At 36.1% G+C, this 21,316-nt stretch overlaps 1 protein-coding gene across 3 annotated transcripts in view; it reads right to left on the bottom strand.

Moving 5' to 3' along the window:
- The window catches only part of NSUN7 (NOP2/Sun RNA methyltransferase family member 7), a 52,017-nt gene that overhangs the window by 16,448 nt on the left and 14,253 nt on the right, over positions 1-21,316 (bottom strand). For all 3 annotated transcript variants that reach the window (XM_042936531.1, XM_042936530.1, XM_042936532.1), the window contains exons 5-8: positions 12,619-12,771; positions 11,468-11,651; positions 9,709-9,919; positions 3,910-4,053 (exon numbers count right to left, since the gene is read on the bottom strand). In XM_042936531.1, the coding sequence (XP_042792465.1) occupies positions 3,910-4,053; positions 9,709-9,919; positions 11,468-11,651; positions 12,619-12,771 (692 nt within the window). The remainder of the gene's footprint in view (positions 1-3,909; positions 4,054-9,708; positions 9,920-11,467; positions 11,652-12,618; positions 12,772-21,316) is intronic.

Genomic DNA, 21,316 nt, shown 5'->3' on the forward strand with positions numbered 1-21,316 from the left:
TTTGGCTGTTCCCCATTCTAGTAATATCAGTAAAGGTTAATTAAACTCCATTTCTTCCCAATTTATTTTCACACTTCACATTTTTCTCTCTCTCTTCACCACTTTTAAGGACTATTTATACATTATTATACTATAAAACCACATCAATTTACCTCTTTCACCCCATTTTATTGTATGTATTTTTTAATAATTAATTGTCACATTAGCTAACATACAGTGTATACAGTGTAGTCTTGGCTTCAGGAGTAGATTCCTGTGATTCATCACTTACATACAACATCCATGTTTCTGTAGCATAGTGGTTATCACATTCGCCTCACAATATCCAGTGCTCATCCCAACAAGTACCCTCCTCAATGCCCATCTCCCATTTTCCCCAGCCCCCCAACCCCCCACCCTCATCAACCCTCAGTTTGTTTTCTATATTTAAGAGTCTCTTATGGTTTGCCTCCCTCTCTGTAACTTTTCCTTCCCTTCCCCCATGGTCTTTTGTTAAGTTTCTCAAATTCCACATTTGTTATGAGAAAACATATGATATCTGTCTTTTGCTGACTGGCTTGTTTCACTTAGCATAATACCCTCCAGTTCCATCCATATTGTTGCAAATGGCAAGGTTTCGTTCTTTTTCATCACCAAGTAGTATTCCATTGTATATATATGCCACATCTTCTTTATCCATTCATCAGTTAATGGACATCTCGGCTCTTTCCATAATTTGGCTATTTTCAAAAAAATTTTTTTAATGTTTATTTACTTTTGAGAGAGAGACAGACAAAGTGTGAGCAGGGTAGGGGTGGAGAGAGAGGAAGACACAGAATCCAAAGCAGGCTCCAGGCTCCGAGCTGGCAGCACAGAACCCGATGTGGGGCTCAAACTCACAAACCTGGAGATCATGACCTGAGCCAAAGTCAGACGCTTACCCGACTGAGCCACCCAGGTGCCCCCATACTTTGGCTATTGTTGAAAGTGCTGCTATAAACTTTGGGGCACATGTGCCCCTACGAATCAGCCCTCCTGTATTCTTTGGGTAAATTCCTAGCAGTGCTATTGCTTCATCCCATTTTAAAATAATTCCCAGTTATTAGCAAGGAACAATTTCATGTATTCTTCAATGTTTCTCACATTTTTCAATGTTAAAATGTTTTCTAAACTAATTCATGATTTTTCCCTTCCACCTAGTATCCAAGTCTTTTCAATTCATCCCCACTAAACTTATCAGTCATATTTCTACCCTTGGCACTAGGTCAACAGCTTCTTATTTGCTCTGGCTATTACTTCCTCAGAGGAAACCCTCCTTTTTCCAGGTTTGCCAAAGACGACTTCTTGGCTTATCCTCTTGCCTCTTCAGCAAAGCTTTCAGAACACTGCTAATACCTAGGAAACTTTTTTAAAAAAAAAATTTTTTTTTAAGTTTATTTGAGAGAAAGAGTGCATGTGAGAGCAGGGAAGGGGCAGAGATAGAGGGAGAGAGAGAATCCCAAGCAGGTTCCACACTGTCAGCACAGAGCCCGATGCGGGGCTCCATCCCATGAACTGTGAGATCATGACCTGAACCAAAATCAAGAGTTGGATGCTTAATGGACTGAGCCACCCAGGTGCCCCCAGGAAACTTTTTACTTTCTCCCTTTTCGTCTCTTGTGGTTCCCTTTGAGCTCCTCTCCCAACCCCGAGTTCATTTTTACCTATGGTTTATTTTTTTCTGCATTCCCACTTCGAAATGACCCAGAATAAGGCCAGAGTTTCTCAGTTGGGAGCTCTAACTCTCTTCACTGCTATGTCTATTATAGTTGCAGCTATCTCCTCCCCTCTTTTCCTATGTCTACTAATTCTTCTTATTTGATTATTTCCCAGTTAACATAGAAAGTTTCTCAGCTCACTATTCTCCACTTGAATTGGTTATTCTGTTTTACTCTCACTGCAAGGACATTTTCCATAGCGAGTCAAAAATTCCACAGGGTGTAGTATAAACTCAGTTCCAGACTGTCCGGTATCGTGGAATGTGCTAACTAATCTGAATTTGAATCCCAGCTTCTCTATTTACTAGCTATGTGACCTTAAGCAACTTGTGAGATTTCTCAGAGTCTTGTTCCCCTCCCCCACTGTGAAACAGAGATAACAAAAGAACACTATCCTCAAAAAGTTATTGTGAATATTAAGTGATAGTGATGGGTGCCACCTAGAATAGTGACTGGGACATACTTGTGCACAATAAATATGAGTTTCTTTCCCTCCATTTTTTTTTCTCACTTTTGATCCTGACCTTGCTAGAAACAGAAAGCAAGTATTCACTATCTGCTGAATGTTGGTGAAATGTCTTCCTTATCTAATATTCTAGTTAACCTCATTCAACTAGGGCTTTCAATAGGAACAGATTACAGTAAGAATGCATTTCAGTCAATGCACGGCCATACACTCTGGTTTAAAAAGTGGCTCAGAGTGCCAGCCTCAGAGTCAGAGCTGCTGTGTTTGAATCTGGGCTCTGACACTAGTCACATGGCCCTGGGACACTTCTACACCTCTGGGCCTCAGATTCTGTACTTGTAAAATGTAGAAGTAAGTATCCGTGGTTTTGCTTTCTGCAGTTTCAGTTACTGGAGGTCAACCACAGTCCTGGAAGCCGATAATCCTTTTTCTGCCGAATCAGCAGAAGATCACTAGGAACTCAAGGCTACATCATAGTGCCTGCGTCACTCACTTGGCTTTATCTCATCATGGAGGTAGGCATTTTGTCATCTTACATCATCACAAGAAGGGTAAGTAGAGTACAGTAAGATATTTTGAAAAAGAAACCACATTCACATAACTTTCATTTCAGAATATTGTTATGACTGCTCTATTTTATTATTGTTGTTATTAATATCTTACTGTGCCTGATTTATAAACTGAACTTTATCATAGGGGCATATGTACAGGGAAAAATGTAGTATACATAGGGTTCAGTGATATCTATGGTTTCAGGCATCCACTGGGGGTCTTGCAACAAATCCCCACAGATAAGGGGAGACTACTGTAACTAACTCACTGAGTTCTTGTGAGGATTTAGTGAAATAAAGCAAAGTGCTTAGCTCAGTGCCTTATATATGAGTGCTCAATAAATGGTAATGTTAATATTTTATAATTTCTTAAAGAAGTAAAGTATTTCTAGAATTAATACTTAATCTGAAGTATTAGTATCAGAAAACATACATACTAGGGATTATAGAAGTCTTGAGTTTGAAATAGTGTGATTATAATTTAATTAGGATCATTTTAGAGCACAGTCTATAGAGTCTGGCTGATCTAAATTTGAATTCTAGCTCTGCTACTAACTAGAGCTTGTGTGACCTTATAAAAATGAATTAATCTTTCTGAGTCTCAGTATTTTCATCTATAAAATGCTGATAAATTTTAATGTCTATATCTTGAGCACTGGTATATACCAGAAGAGCATACCGGCCAACATGTGTTCTGATTACCTACATCATTCCTATTATTAACTATTTTTAGGGTACCTGGGTAGCTCAGTCAGCTGAGCGTCCGACTTTGGCTCAGGTCATGATCTCACGCTTTGTGAGTCGGAGCCCCACATAGGGCTCACTACTACGGTCAGCCTGTCAGTACAGAGCCTGCTTCAGACCCTCTCCCCACTCTTTCCCCCTCTCCCGCTTGTGCTCTTTCAAAAGTAAATAAGTATTAATAAATAAATAAGTAATTTTAATATTCCCCCTTGCCCATATCACAAAGGATTGCTATAAGTATTCAATGGAACAATGAATGTAAAGTACTTTACACATTGGAAGTGCTCTATGCATGGTAGCTATTCATTAATAAGATATATTTGATATGTCATTTTAGTGATTTTAAATAATTTTATTTTTGACATTTATCAACAAATTTCAATAATTTATAAATGAAAAATTTTTAAAGTACCTTCATGCTCATTTAATATAAACTCCACTGGATTACTAACACCCAGTCCTGAGCAGCGAGGAAGCAGCAGAATCACTTTAACTTTCTGCAATCTATGATCCTTTGATTCAATGTTCAGAAATGCCTCATGAAGTATTTCAATATCTTGGAGGGAAAAAAACAGAACAATTAGTGCAAAAATATTCATTAAAAATCTTAATACAGTTTGTAATTAGATCTATTTATCATTGTTCATTTTTTTTACTGTTTATTTATTTTGAAAGACAGAGCAAGCAGGAAAGGGGCAGAAAGACGGGGGGACAGAGGATCCGAAGCGGGCTTGGTGCCAACAGCAGAGAGTCAGATGCAGGGCTCAGACTCACCAACCATGAGATCATGACCTGAGCCGAAGCTGAAGTCAAACACTCAAATGACTGAGCCACCCAGACGCCCCTATCATTTTTCATTTTTAAATCCTCAGCCTCACAAAAAGTCATCTCATATAGTCAGAAAAGAGAGCTATTCTTCTCTGATAACTTATCAGAGTTAACACATGAATTCTTTCTCCTTCACTTGAGAGAACAATTTTGAAATTTAAATATCTCCTACATAAAATATAATTTTTCATTCTGAACTTCAGATTACTTTTTTTTTTTTTGAGAGAGAGAGAGAGAGAGGGCACAAGTGAGCGAGGGGCGGAGGGGGGGGTGCGCAGAGAGAGAGAATCCCATCAGGGGCAGAGAAAGAGAGGGAGAGAGAGAGGGAAAGAGAGCGATAGAGAAGCAGGGCTTACCCAAAGCAGGGCTCATATACGCCCGAAACAGGGCTTGAGCTCACCCAAAACAGAGCTCAAACCATGAGATCATGACCTGAGCCAAAATCAGATGCTTAACCGACTGAGCCACCTAGGTGCCCTGAACTTCAGATTCTTTTAAAATACTATGACATAGTGGAGGGAAATGGGCTTTGGGGGCAGAAACACCCAAGGATGACTCCCAACTTCGGTATTTACTAGCTGCGTGACTTAATCTGAGCCCCCATTTTCTTATTCATAAAATGGGATAACAATGCCTGCCTCATCTAATTGTGGTGAAGACTGAAATAAAGCAGTTTAGTATGGTGCCTAGCACATAGTAAATGCTCAGTGTTGGTTATTTCCCTTTCCCATTGTAATCTCCTTTTATATTCCATCTTCCTCAGAGAAAAAATGGGTATCAGTAGCATTTATGAGGCAGTCTAATGTTCCTTAAGGACTTTAGTTTAGTTGGAAGGAAGTCTGTCCTCACTGAGTATAATAATCTGTGCCCCTATCTTCAGGCCACCCCTCCACTTCTGCAATGACTCCCAGTCCCCTCACCTGCTGAGGAGTCATCACTAAAATTTTTCCCCCACCCCCTTTCTCTTGTCTGATCACCCTGTTCATCTTCCTATTCTGTCTGTTTTGAAACTGTTTTTTTTTTTTTTTAATCAGTGGGCCTTTTTTTTTTCTTTCTATTTTAAAATTTCGATTGGAAAAGTTCAAACATACAAAAACACACATAAAAACATAATAAATTCTCAAGTACCCATCATGGAGATTCAACAGTGAACCATTCATGCCCAATCCTGTTTCATCTACATCTGTACCCACTTCCACCCCAACCCATATTATTTTAAATCTATAAATATTTCACCACATAGCTCTAAAAGAACTCCTTTAAAAATATAACCACACAAATTAAAAAAAATAAGAATTCCTTAACATCATTAAAAAATAATGGAATCCAATCATGGCTCAAATTTCCCCATAGTCTCACACATGACAAAAGTTTTTTACAATTTGTTTGAATCAGGATTTTAATAAAGTACACACATTGTAATTAGTTGATAAGCCTTATTTTAAATTTCTTCTTATTGATAGGTTCCCTTTCCATTTTTTCTTACAACTTATTCCCTAATGAAACATGGTTATTTGTACTACGGACAGCTTTTCTACAGTCTGGATTTTGCTAATTGCTTCCCTAGAGTGTACTCTAACATGTTCCTGTGTTCTGTGCTTCTTATAACTTACTAGTTGTATCTTTAGAAGCTTAATTAGATTCTGGCTTTTTTTTTTCTTTTTCTTTCCTTTTTTTTGGTGGGGGGTGGGTGTGGAGAGAGTGGAGAGGGGAGCAAAACTACTTCACAAGTGATGTCATATTTATCCACTAAGTTATCTTTCTGGTACCAGCAAAGAGGTTGCAAAATAGACCTATTTTAATTCTGTCACCTATTTTAATTCTGTCATACCTTTTTCATATTAGCTAGAATACTTCTAAAAGAAGAAACTTCCTTCCTCCACTGCTTGGTTACTTAGAGGTTCCTATTCTCTCTTGGTAACTAGGTAAAAATTCAGAGGGTAACTGGAAGTGAAATGCTGGGTCATTGGTATGTACATATTCAATTTTAGTGATTAATGCTAGCTTTCTAGAGTGATTGCACAAGTTTACAGTCCCACCAGCTGTGTTTGAGCCTTCCCAATGCTCTTTACCTTGCCAGTACATGGTACTGCCGATATTTTTCATTTTAATCACTCTGTGGACATGTGGCGGTAAGTTGTGATTTTAATTGCATTTCCCTGATTAGTAATGGGATTGACGACTTTCACTTTTTTTTTTTTTTTTTTTTTTTTTGGCATTTGGATATCCTCTTTTGTGAAATGCCTGGTCATGTCTCTTGCACATTTTCCAGTTAGGTTGTCTATTCATTGTTAATTTGTAAGAATTCTTTATACACTGTGGATAAAAACTCTTCACTAGTTTATATGTTCCCTCTCTACAGTTTGCCTTTGCACTCTCTTAATCTTAATGCACAGAAATTTAAAATTTTTCAAAAGTTTACTACAGTCCAATTTATAAATCTTTTCTTTTATGATTAGTGCTTTATGTGTCCTGTTTAAGAAATCTGCCAATCCCAGTCATTAAGTGTTTCTCCTATAATAAATTCTAGGAGACTCTAGATTTGTATTGATGGTGTGAAGTACAGGTCAGTTTCATTTTTTCTACCCCCATTTACTGAAAAAAAAAAAAATCTCAGTACTCTACAGTGTCATGTGGCTTGAACTGAATCCATGAAGATCAACTTGGAGAGAAAGGTCATCTTTATAACATTGAATTTTTCAGTTCATGAACGTGATTTATTCTTAGATTTGGTTAAGTCTTTGGTCTTTCAGTAATGGTCTATAGTTTTATGAGGAGGTCTTACACATCTTTTATTAGATGTACTTTTAGTACAAAAGATGTACTTTTAGTACTTTTGTACTTTTAGTACAAAAGATGTACTTTTATTAGATGTATAAATGTGTTATGGTTTTTGGTACCATTATAAAAGATACCTGCTTCATTTTCAAATTTTCATTTTTGGTAGGTAGAAATTGAATTTGTATGCTGACTTTGTATCTATGAACCTTACAAAAATCATTTGTGAAATCTATAGTTTAGTTGTAGATTATTTTGGATTTTCCCCATATATAACTATGTAACCTATTAATAAAAAAGTTTTATTTCTTCCTTTCCAATTTTTATATCTTTTATTTCTTCCTTTCTTTTTTTACCGTATTGCCTATGACTCACAATACAACATTGATTAGGAAGTTTGATGTTTTTGATGTTTTTATAAATAAGACTGTTTTCTTACTTTCACTTTTTGATTATCTATTACTAGTGTATAGAAATAATTGATTTTTTATATTTGTGTCTTTCAATCCATTGATTAGTTCTAATAGTTTTTTCATACAATTTTTTAAAGGATTTTCTATATACAGAGTATGTTTTCTGCTGGTTCTGGATAATTTTGCTTTATGCATTTTGAGATTATGTTTTTAAGCACATACTACTTTCATATTCTTTCATTTTCCCGATGAACATGTTATAATTATATTTCTAGTAATGTTTCTTATTTAAATCTACTTTGTCAATAGTTCTTTTGTTGGTATATGTAATGTATATCTTTTTCTGTCCTTCTAAGTTTTTTTTATATCCTTATATGTAAAGGGTTTCTCTTATAAACAAAAATATATTTATACATATATATTCTCTTATAAATATATATGTATAAAAATACATATATTTTTAAAGTTTAATCTGTTTTCTATTTGTCTTACCTTTTTTTGTCTTACCTTTTTTATGTTAATTGGTATTCCAACTCCATATTCCATTTTCTTCCCCTTCTTAGCTATTAAACATTATTTAATTATTTGTGTATTGACTGCCCCAGATATAACATATACCACTGACTTTCTGCTGACTTTAGAAATCTAACTGGTAGCTTCTTTCTGCACTATGAATACATTAATAGTTTTCTGGTTTCAGTTATTTCTGTTAAAAAGTTAAGTTTTTAGTTTTATTGCTTTTCCATTAAAGGTAATATATATTACCACCTGGGCTGCTTTGTCTTTGGTTTTCAGCAGTTATGCCACAATGTACCTAATATGTTTTCTATATATTTATTCTTACTGGAGTTCATAGGGCTTCTTGAATCTGTGGCTTCATTTCATCTATTTTGAAAAATTCCCAGCCTTGGGGCACTGGGTGGTTCAGGTGGTTAAGTGTCGACTTCAGCTCAGGTCATGACCTCATGGTTCCTGAGTTTGAGCTGTGCATCAGGCTCTGTGCTCACAGAGCTTGCACTCTGCCTCTCTCTCTCAAAAATAAATAAACATTTTTTTAAATTAAAAAAAAAAAAGAAAAGGAAAAACTCCCAGCCTTAATTTCAAATATCATCTCTTCTTAATTCATTTTCTCCTCTTTGTGTTCCCATCACAGCATATGGAAGATCACTGAATCACTGGGTCCCATGTGTGTTTTATGATCTTTTCCATATTATTAACCCTTTATTTCCCCTTCTTCAGTCTGGATATTTTTGTGGTTTGTCAGTTAGCTTATTCTTTCTTTAGCTCTGCCTAATCTACTGTTAAATCTACTTACTTCTTAATTTCACATGTTGTATTTTCTAGTTCTAGAATTTTCTTTTGACTTAAAAAAAATTACGGTTTCCAGTTGTCTACTGAAATTCTGAAATTTGGCATTTAGTCTCTTCAGCATATGTATCATAGTTATTTTCAAGTCCACATCTGATATCTCTAGTATCTGGACCATTTGTGGGTTTGCTCCTATTGTAGTGTTTTTCTCTTTATATCAGTCATATCTTTTCTTCCTGTTTGTCTTTTTTTTGGTTTGTTTTTTAATGACTGCCAGACATTGTATTTGAAAATAATTAGGAGATAATATGAGACCTAGGATGATGTTATTTTCTTCCAGAGGAAATTAACTTTTGCTTCTGGTAGGCAGCTACATCTGGCACTAACAATCCCAGATCATCTTAATCTGATGTGAATCTGTCAAAAGTTTTGCTTAGTTTTTCAGCCTCACTGAACCTACAATAAAATGTTATCTTTGGTCACAGCATGATCCAATGAAAAAGATTTTGCAAATAAGAAGCCTAAGGGACTTAGCTTCTAATCCTAGATATTAACACTGTCAAGCACTTCTTTGACTGTGCTCTTATATATTAAAGGATGATAATTTGTACCACCTACTTTAACTATTGTTTGAATTTCAAATTATACAGTAGCTAATGCCAAGCAACGTACCAAAGTGCCAATATATTCATTCATTTCAACTATAGTTGTTTAACCAATATTAAACAATGAGAAGAGCCTGGTATAATATGAATTAGTGAAGATTTTAAGAGTATAGTATATAAAGAGTTTTTATGTTACAAAAAGTAACAAATTCAAACATTTTTGACATTTCTAAATTTAATATAACATTAATTACCAAACAAATAAATATTTATACATACTTTTACATCCCATTTTTGTAAAAAGGTTCTTCAGGTCAGGATCCTTAGCTTGAGATTTTACTCCACACACAAATATTTTTGAGGTATTATTATTTGTTAATATTGACATATGGGCAACTGTGTACCATGAACCTGTATTGACCATTAAGATATCATCATCCATATTTAATAAAGCCTTTACAGAATGGACAGCGAGACTTCGAGATTTGTCCTATAAGATAACGATATGATTAGAATTTCAAAGGGTTTGACAAGAGGCATGAACTGATTTCTTTTTGCTTAGGTAAAATAAGTACTTGGTAGGAGTGTTAAGATACCTAATCCTTTTGAGTTTAAAACACCTTAATATATGTTAGAATACAAAGTTAACAAAAATAACTGATATAAACAGATTTAAAACAAAGACCTGAACTTTGTTTAGCCTAGTTATCATTTAACTTTTATATAGTACTAAGACAATGCCAAAATCCCCAAAATGTAATTAATAGATTAGTGATATCCTACTACAGCTCCCATTCTTACCCCTTGATGAAAACTCATCAGCTACTTCCATTCTTTCTTCCCCATTACACTATCATTTAAATTGCTGCTAGTTAACAGATATTACAAGATGGTTGACAAGCTTATAAAAGGGGGCTAGACAGATCAGTTTTTGTAGTTGATCTCAGTGCTCAGCAGGGTATCATTGCTGAATAAAGGCCAAGACATTCTACCCAAGAATATGGATGCTGTCAAGGGATAAAACTTAGAAGAACAAGGTAAATCTAAGGCAAAAATTGGAATCTGAGGATTTTTCATTCTATTGAATCTATTTGTTTTTCATTCTGTTGAAACCACATTATTTCTCATATTCTCTCCCTACATTGATAGTCATCATATACCTCTTACAAATCAAGGCTCTAAGGCCATATTAAGGAAATAATGGGAAGGTATTACATATTGCATTTTCAAATTCAGGATGGTACTAGCATCTTCCTCAGAAATGGAAGGTAGAAAAGGTATCATTGCACTTTTTTTTTTTTTTTAGTTTATTTATTTATTTTGAGAGAGAATCAGAGATAGTGCAATTGGGAGGTGGGGCAGAGAGAGGAAAAGAGAGATGATCCCAAACAGGCTCCAAGCTGCCAGCACAGAGCCCAATGAGGGGCTTGGCCTCACAAAACTGTGAGATCATGATCTGAGCCAAAACCAAGAGTTGGACACTTAACTGACTGAGCCACCAGGTACCCCTCATTGCATTTTTTTAAATCCTCCCTTGGAAGAGAAAACTACAGCCTTTCAGCTGCCAGCAATACAATTATCCCCGTCTATAGAGTCTGAGAAGGAGAACATGTTCTTCATAACTTTACATGGGACAAAGATGCTAGAGTACAATAGGAACACTGATTGTAGGGGTATTAATTTTATTCCAGGTTGAAAATTAGGCTTTATTAACCTTTTTGATCATCTATAAAAATATAATCAGTTTGTTAGGGTTTTTTTTAAGTGTTTTTTTTGTTTATTTTGAGAGAGAAAAAGAAAGAGAGTGGGGGAGAGGCAAAAAAGAGAGGGAAAGAGAGATTTCCAAGCAGGCTCTGTAAGCAGAACCCAATAGTGCTTGATCTTACAAACCATGAGATCATGACCTGAGCCGAAATCAAGAGTTCAACACTGAACCCACTGAGCCACCCAGGTGCCCCGTGTTAGGTTTTATTTTTAAGTAGAGAGATTCTTTGAATAAGTAGGATTATTGAGAATCACAATGAAAGTAAATGCTTACCTGAAATATAAGTTTATAATCTTTGAAAAGATCTATATTTAGAAGATTATTTTTAAGATGAGATGGAAAAATTAAGACATCATAGCAATGTTGGTCCACAGCAAAGACTTTATCATCAATATGCAATACAGATTTGACTTTATTATAGCCTCTTTTCTTCAAACTATAATAAACTTCTTCAGGGCTGTAAATATGCAATATTAGGTTGTAATTAAAAATATATTAAAAATGCACTTAACATTACCATCTTCCCCCCCCCCCCCAAAAAAAGTATCACTGCATTTATTGCATTTAATGGAACTTATAATTTTAGCCAACAATAAGTTAAAAGATAATTAAAGACAGAAAAGTTAACATATTTATGTAATTACCATTTAGGAATTTGGTGGTTTTTTTTTTTAATTTTTATTTAAATTCTAGTTAGTTAACATACAGTGCAATATTGGTTTCAGGAGTAGAATTCAGTGATTCATAATTTACATATAACACCCAGTGCTCATCATAACAAGTGCCCTCCCCCATGCACCTCCCTCGATCAACTCTGTTTGTTCTCTATCATTAAGAGTCTCTTATGGTTTGTTTCCCTCTTTTTTTCTCCCCACTTCCCATGTGTTCATCTTTTGTTTGTTTAAATTCCCCATATGACTGAATTGTATGGTATTTGTCTTTCTCTGACTGACATTTTGCTTAGCACAATACCCTCTAGCTCTATTCATGTCATTGCAAATGGCAAGATCTCATTCTTTTTGATGGCTAAGTTATATTCCATTGTATCTGTATCCATTCATCAATTGATGGGCATTTAGGCTCTGTCCATAGTTTGGCTATTATTGATAATGCTGCTATAAACATCGGGGTGTATGTACCCCTTCAAATCCAATTTTTGTATCCTTTGGGTAAATACCTAGTAGTGTAATTGCTGGATCATAGAGTAGTTCTATTTTTAACTTTTTGGGGAACCTCCATACTGTTTTTCAGAGACACTGTACCAGTTTTCAGGGAATTTGTTGATAGGATCCTGAACTAAATCATGATTTCCCAGTCACTCCCCTAGACATGTCCACCGAGGAGAAAGGTAGTATTTCTTATCACATTATTTAGAAAGGCTAGCAACTTGAAATAAAAATAAAGGATTTGATTAAAACTCTTACCTGATTTTACAAGTATTTATCCAAGCATAAAGTGGCAAAGTGGAGGCCCTTAGTTCCTGGTTCCTAACTGTTTCTGGAAGAATGTGGTAAATTGAAAGGGCATCGTGTTTGATTCGACATCTTGCCAATGCTGCAGCCAATTTTATCTTAAAACTAGAGACAGAAAATCCATTTTTGGTGACTACTGCATTGAAGACGAGACTATCAATTTTCCACTAGAAAAATTCACAAATTAGACTTAGAATTCTAACAACTATTTCTGTAATTCTACTTCAAATTTTCATAGTATAAAATAATATTTAAAATTAGAAATCCGATAATCCTGCTTCCTTTTTTCAGTTTTTGCTGCTTCTGTACAGATATGAATCTCCTCAGATATTTATCTCAATTGCTGATTGAAAGAAATTTTATGTAGTGAAAGAGGTGTGGAATTTAGTCAGACAAATTTGAAGTTAAATTCAGTTTCTGTCACTTACTAGCTGTGTGACCTCAGGTTTATTAATGAATCTCTTTTCTCAGCCTGTTTTCTCATCTGTAGAATGTGGTCACATTACCTTAATGTGGTGATTACCAACCATGTGTGTAAAATACTCAGCACAGTGCCTGGCACATGGCAGATACTCATTATAGCTAGTTATTGTCATAGTTGCCAACAGTGTATTCTTAATGAGATTAAGGAACTGTCATGAATCTGTATCATGTCCTTCCCAGTTCCGATGATCCCAGAACAAAAAACAGAGCAGAGCCCGATGTGGGGCTTGAACTCATGAATCTGAGAAGAAATTAAGAGTCTGCCACTTAACCCAGTGAGCCACCCAGGTGCCCTGAGAGGATCCAAAGCAGGCTCTGCACTGACAGCAGAGAGCCCAATATGGGGCTCAAACTCAGCTCAAACTCACAAAATGTGAGATCATGACCTGAGCCAAAGTCAGACACTTAACTGTCTGAGCCACCCAGGCACCCATTTTTATTTTTATTTTAAATGTTTATTTATTTATTTTGAGAGAGAGAGAGCACGTGTATAGGTGAGCACAGGGGAGGGGCTGAGAGAGAGGGAGAGAAAGAATCCCAAGCAGGCTCCATACCACCAGGGCAGAGCCAGACACAGGGCTCAATCTCATGTACCATGAGATCATGACTCAAGCCAGAATCAAGAGGTGGATGCTTAACCAACTGGGCCACCCAGGTGCCCCTATTTTGTTTATATTTGTTTATTTGTTTATTTTTGAGAGAGAGTGTGTGTGCACACAGGGGTAGAGGGAGGGAGGGAGGGAGGGAGTGAGGGAGGGAGAGAGAGAGAGAAAGAGAGAAAATCTTAAGAAGGCTCCATGTCCAGTGCGGAAACTGATGCAGGGCCCAATCTTATGACCCTGAGATCATGACCTGAGCAGAAATCAAGAGTCAGACACTGAACTGACGGAGCTCAGACTGTGAATTTTAATATAATTTAATCACACAAAAATAATTTAAAGTATATATACAGTTATAAAGATTTTTGTATAAATACACAATATCAGATTGAGGATAAAGACCAAATCCAAATGCTATTAAGATAACCAGACATGTATTACATTTATAAATGAAACATCCTGTGGTTACTAAAAAACTTCTTCCACAGGTGTAGGTGGACTGCAATGATGAAAATGGAAGCAAAAACCATTCTCAACATTCTGGATCCAGAAGTCCACCTCCTGCTATAATTTGAACATTATCACAGAGGGTTGCCTAATTACCTCTGTTTGCCAGGAAACAGCGAAAGCTGTCTTTCTATATGTTAAATTGTAGTTATGTAATTTCTAAGCTTACATCCAAAATGAACTCATTAGCTACAGGACAGAATCTAAACTCTTTATCATGATACACTAGGATATTAATAATTTAACCTGAACCAACTCTTCAGTCCTCAGTTTCCACATTCCCACCACTCCCATCCACAAATCTGGCCACACATGGAACTATTTTTGCCCCTCTTAATAGCACACCACATCCCTTCTTCCTCTCCCTCTGCCATTCTCTCCCTCTGTCTCTCCAGACAGTATGGTTTGGACTCTGCAATCAGGCTACCTGGATTCAAATTCTGGTTCCACCAATTACTAGCTACATGACATTAGATAGGTTATTTAGCTTTTCTAAGCACTAGGAATTAGGAACTAATATCTAACTTACAGAATTGTAGCCAAGATACTTTTGAAAATGTACTTCCAAGTCAAGCTATTCAAGAAGTGATAATAATTAATATGCCTATTCTTTTAATATTGTTAATTAAGAAGTGTGATCAAACCTGGGCTTCCACCCTTATGTAACTTATAACTTGGTGGTATAATAGACGTATAAACAATTAGAGCACAACGTGATGAATGTTGTAAGATACACAGATAAAGAACAAATTGAATGTATCAGAAAAAGAACAAAAATCAGCCCAAAGTGACTTCTAAGAGAAGGAGAAACTTGAACTATTAAAGGAGGAACAAGAGTTTTCCAGACCACAAAAGGAGAAAAGACACACAGAAGGCAGAGTACAATAAAGATACAGAGATGTTAAACGGCAAAGCATATTTGTAGAATATGGGGTGGTGAGAGATCCAGGCCTCAAATCACCAAAAATCTTATATACCCATGCATGGGAAGTGGGAATGTTTTCTGTAGGAAATGGAAGGCCATTTAAGAATAGAGAAATATCAATTAATTCATGAACAAATATTTTCTTCCTTACTATATTCCAGGTACTGTTTTATGTCCCAGAAACATAGGGATAAGCAAGGAAGACACTGTTCCTGATATCACAAAATGTAGAGTCTGGTAAGGGGAGACAAAGCAACTAATTTTCAATGTCATAAGTATTTATGACAAAGGAAGGCAGGATACTATGGTGACTCAAGGGGAGTCAAGGAAAGTTTCCCAGGAATCATATTTAGGCTAAGCCATAAGGGTATAAGTAGGAGTTAGCCAGGAATAAGGGATGAGGGGGTATGTGAGACAAGCTGTCCAGTGTTCCAAGTAGAAGAAGCATCATATATGAAAAAGTATCTGCCAATTCTGAAATACGTGCCTGAGAAGTTGAGAGATACGCAGAGCTAAAGACAACTCATTGGCCATAGGGAACAAAAATGGAAATCTGAGGCATGCCAACTTTATGGGAGGGGGGCTTTGATAATGTCCTCAGGCTTTGAACTGGGTCGCCAAAAGACAACCCCAGGAATAAAGTAAAAAGGAATAACTGGCCTTCACAAGGAATGAAGCCCAGCTTCCAATCATTTCAACCCCAGAATACGAAGTCACCTGGGTTTGTTAGTGCCCCAGGTCTAGTTGCAGCCTTCCAGTAGCAAAAGTATAGGCTGCCTCTAAAGGAAGATAACAGTATCCTAGGCCTCACATGAAATAAACATATACAATATCAAATAATACCTAATACAGTATGTCCCAAAAAACTTTAAATCTAATAATAATGGCAAAAAGAATTATCCCCAATGTTTCCATTAATTATTCTATGTAATTAGAGGTTTATTGGATTTCTAAATATAATAAAGGAGTTGCAGTATTTTTCAGAAAAAAAAAGGGGGGTATACCATTTTCATATTTATTCCTATAGACCACTGGAAAAACATAATTAAGAGAAAAAATGGATAGAAGGTAAACAGAAATATGTTCTAATATATTTAGATAATACATAAATACAAAAGAAAATATCCAAATCACTTGCTTATAATAGGTTTTATTCTCTTATTTTTCATAAGAAACCATGTGGGTTATTTTGAATAAGTCAGTGATGATTCATGATGTAGTGGAGAAATGCAATTTGCTAAGAATAAAGTAACAATGAAAAGCCTATATTTTAGGAATATCATGTCTCTGTCACAACCACACAGGTGAGAAAAGGCATATTTCCTATATGTTTTTGTGTTGCTTTTCCTAAGTCAGGGAATGTTATTCTGACTAGCAGCTGATCACGGTGGGGCTATGATTATACCTAGTTAATGGGAAGTTCTTGCCCTTAGCAGACACATTTAGCATATCAATGTTTCCTTTTATAGTAGAAACCTACTGGTTTGCACTCTAAGGGCTGCTGCTTTCCTTCTGGGAATAGAAATCCCCCTCTCCTGAAAATGTTCCTTTCCTCCTTCTAGTCATACAATTTTCTTGGAAGGTGTCCCTAAGTAACTCAGTCTCCTTGGCCACAGCTGATTGGCAGAGGGTGGGCCCTTGACTCAAGGCAGGGTCAAGCAATTTTTGGATGTAGCAAGAGAGAATCAAGCCAGTCTTTCTAGTGTTTGGTGCTGTAAGATGTAAAGCTCCTGAGTTGTCAGCAGCCAAGTTTCCCAATCCAGGAACAAAGAAAGAGAAAAGAATGAAGCCAAAGCACACAGAGCAGTGACTACAGTCAAAGAGGATCCTGATGATATTTAAGTCACAGGACTGAGTAGAAGCATAGCCACATCACTGCCCTTTCTGCCATTTCAATGTTCAATCCTTCATGAAATACCTTATAATAAATTCTTTATTTTGCCAAATCTTGTTTGAGTTGGGGTACTATCTATCAGTTGGTAGAACAGAATCCTAATACACCATTTTCCTTCAATTTCTTTACTTATTATTTTTTAATTGATGTATACATGACATACAATATCCTATTAGTTTCAGGTATATATCATTTGACATTATGAAATGATCCCCATGTTAAGTCTAGTTATCTGTCACCAAAGTTATTAGAATATTATTGACTATATTCCCTATGCTATATATTATATCCCCGTGACTTATTTATTTTATAACTGGAAGTTTATATTTCTTAATCCCCTTCACCCATTTTGGTCACCCCAATCCCTCCTCTGGTAACCGATATTTTGTTTTCTGTATCTATAAGTCTATTTTTGTTTTTTGTTTGTGTGTTCACTTGTTTTAAATTTTAGATTCCACATATAAGTGAAATCATATGGTATTTGTCTTTTATTTATTTCACTTAGCATAATACCCTCTAGGTCCATTCATGTAGTTGCAAATGGCAATACTTCATTCTTTTTTTTAACTTATTTGAGAAAGAGAGTGCACGCAAGCAGGGGAGAGGGGCAGAGGGAGAAAAAGAGAATCTTAGGCAGGCTCCATGCTCAGTGTGGAGCCCTACGTGGGGCTCTATCCCATGACCCTGGGATCATGACCTGAGCCAAAATCAAGTTGGACTTCATTCAACTGGGTGGTTCAACTGAGCCACCCAGGTGCCCCAAGACTTCATTCTTTTTTATGGCTGAGTTTATATATATATATATATATATATATATATATATATATATCTCATATATATGGCTGAGCTCACATTATATATGTGTGTGTAAGATATATATATATATATATATGTATATATATATATATATATATATATCTTACATCTTCATTCATCTATTACTTCCATATCTTGGCTACTGTAAATAATGCTGCCATGAATACAAGGGAGCATGTCTCTTTGAATTGGTGTTTTCATTTTCTTTGGGTAAAGATCCAGAATTGGAATTGCTGGATCATATAGTAGTTCTATTTTTATTTTTTGAGGACCCTTCACAGTGTTTTACATAGTGGCTGCATTAATTTACATTCCCACCAAGAGCATATAAGGATTCCCTTTTCTCCACATCCTTGCCAACACTTGTTATTTTTTGTCTTTTTGATAATTCCCAATCTGACAGGTGTCAGGCATCTCATGATGGTTTTGAATTACATTTCTCTGATGAGTAGGCTGTTGAACATCTTTTCATGTGCCTGTTGGCCATCTGTTTGCCTTCTTTCAGAAAAATGTCTGTTCAAGCCCTTTCCACTTTTTTAAATCAGTTGTATTTTTTTTATATTAAGTTGTGTAAGTTCTTTATATATTTTTGACATTAACCTCTTATTGGATGTGTGATTTGCAAATATCTTCTCCCATTTAGTAGCTTGCCTTTTTATTGATGATTTCTTTCTCTGTGAAAAAGCTTTTATTTACTTTGGCTTTTGTTTATTTGCTTTAGTTTTTGTTACCCTTGCCTGAGGAGACTGGTCCAAACAAATATTGCTGATAAGCCAAAGAGCTTACCGCCTATGTTTTATTCTAGGAGTTTTATGGTTTCTGTTCTTACATTCAAGTCTTTAATCCATTCCAAATTTATTTTTGTGTATTGTGTTTATCTGTTTCCCTTTAAATATTAATTGAATGTTTTCTTAATGCCAAAAATAATTCAGTCAATTGCCTGAATTTCCCCTATGAATATAAAATCAGACATCATACTGACAACTGTTTCAGAATATTCACTAATTAAGTGAAATAGCCTAAGAATTTGCAAAGAAGGTGTGGAAAGAATATGAGATATAAAAACCCATGAACAGGGGTGCCTGGCTGGCTCAGTCAGAAGAGCATGCAACTCTTGATCTCAGGGTTGTGAATTCGGGTCCCACATGGGGTGTAGAGATTGCTTAAGTAAATTTTAAAAAACTTAAAAAAAAATTTTTTTTAAACAAGCCCATGAACAAGTATTCAGGGAGTATTTTGGCAAATGAGAAACTGGGAATGAAAGAATTGGGGAAGACAAGAAAAGGGATATATCTGAGCAAATGTAATTTATCCCCTAAGTGCCTGATTGGTTTTAACATTCACAAATCATTCAATATAAATTACCTTACCACTTTAATAGAATAAAGAAGGAAAGACAAATGATCATCCAACCTTCCAAAATTCTGATCTCTGTTTTCCTAGTGAGACTACCGTTTTCCTCTTGGGATCTCCCTTCCTGTACTTCAGTTGGAAAGTACCTTGAGGCATAAAGCCAGGACTGTTCTAATGCTTACCTCATTTGGTCTCATTTTCTCAGGGATCAAGTTTCTGTGCTGCTTCTTGTCTAATGGCCAAAATCTTTGCCTCATATATTTTGTCCAGTTTTCTAGTTGTTTACAGTAAGTCTAACCCAAGATACTCTCTCATGACCAAATAATTTATATTTAAAAAATATCACTCTACCTGCCATGGAGAACAGATTGCGGGAAGGAATGAGTTATAGGCAGGGAAATCAATGATGAAGCTAGTGTAGTAAGCTGGTGGCTTGGAAAATTGCAATGTAGTCGTGGAAAAGGAAAGAAGTAGATCATGAAGCATGTTTTCCAAATGGAGTTACAGCATTAGGTATGGTATGGGCACAGGGATGGGGAGGAAAGAAGAATCAAGGATGTGTCTAGGCAGATGTTGGCACCTGAATGTAATGTGGAAGATTTCAGGATGAGTAGTTTTGGGTGGTTTGGGAGGATAGACTACTAACTCTTTCCCCTGCTGCTGCCTCTCTAGTCTTTCACTGCTCATTCTCCAATTCTGCCTCACAAAAGTCCAACAAATTATTTGGCAGGAAGATTTTTGGGCTAGTGTGAGGGCATGGGAAATAAGAAAGGAAGAGGTTGTGGTATCTTTTTATTTAACCCGTGCACATAGTATTAAAAACATAATTGATTTTATACAAGGAAGGAGTTCATAAGGACTTTGCATATGTCAAAAATGATAATACGTGTCATCTTGGATTATATCTCCAAAGCCATGAATAAATGAAGGAAAAGATACAAGTTGGTACATAGAATATAAAACACAAGGATCTCTGGTAGAGACAATAACAACAAAGATCAAGCAGAATTTTCATAAGAAAGAAATCATTCTTATTCAGTTTCTTGCTAAATAATTACTTCCTCTCTCACCTCCTAAAATTAGTTTTTATCCCCTCAGTAGAAACTTAGTAAGGTACATTTTAAGCTGACAATGATTCTACTTCCCTGGGGAAAACAGCACCCAGCCCTAAACCCCAGAAGATCTACAGAGGTTGAGCTACAGGTCAATGTCCTGTCTGAGTTCAGAATCCCACTCTATTGGCTACGGGGGATTGGCTCAAAGGAAGGCACCTGAACCACATGGAGCCAATCAAATTCCTGGGGGAGCTAGAATTTAGAATTGGTGTATGGAGATGATAAAATAAGTTAGTCTACATGAAGATACTACAAGACAGCTGTAACATGTTAGCTCAGGAACTGGGGTGCAAGAGTAGGGCTTTTTCCATGTAGACTAGAGAAGCACAGAGGCAGATAGGAAGAGAAAAAGAGAATGAAGCAGATACTAAAAGAGAAGCAGAGATAAAAAGATTAAAAGGACTTCAAGCTGTATTACAAAGCTGTACTCATCAAGACATTCTGCTACTGGCACAAAAACAGACACTCAGATCAACGGAACAGAATAGAAACCCAGAAATGGACCCACAAATGTATGGCCAACCAGTCTTTGACAAAGCAGGAAAGAATATCCAATGGAATAAAGACAGTCTCTTCAGCAAGTGGTGCTGGGAAAACTGGACAGCAACACGCAGAAAAATGAACCTGGACCACTTTCTTACACCATACACAAAAATAAACTCAAAATGGATGAAAGACCTAAAGGTAAGACAAGAAACCATCAAAATCCTCAAGGAGAAAGCAGGCAAAAACCTCTTTGACCTTGGCCGCAGCAACTTCTTACTCAACATGTCTCCAGAGGCAAGGGAAACAAAAGCAAAAATGAACTATTGGAACCTCATCAAGATAAAAAACTTCTGCACAGAGAAGGAAACAATCAGCAAAACTAAAAGGCAACTGACAGAATGGGAGAAGATATTTGCAAATAACATATCAGATAAAGGGTTAGTATCCAAAATCTATAAAGAACAAACTCCAC

The sequence above is a fragment of the Panthera leo genome, chromosome B1, assembly GCF_018350215.1.
Source record: "Panthera leo isolate Ple1 chromosome B1, P.leo_Ple1_pat1.1, whole genome shotgun sequence".
NCBI classification, from domain to species: domain Eukaryota; kingdom Metazoa; phylum Chordata; class Mammalia; order Carnivora; family Felidae; genus Panthera; species Panthera leo.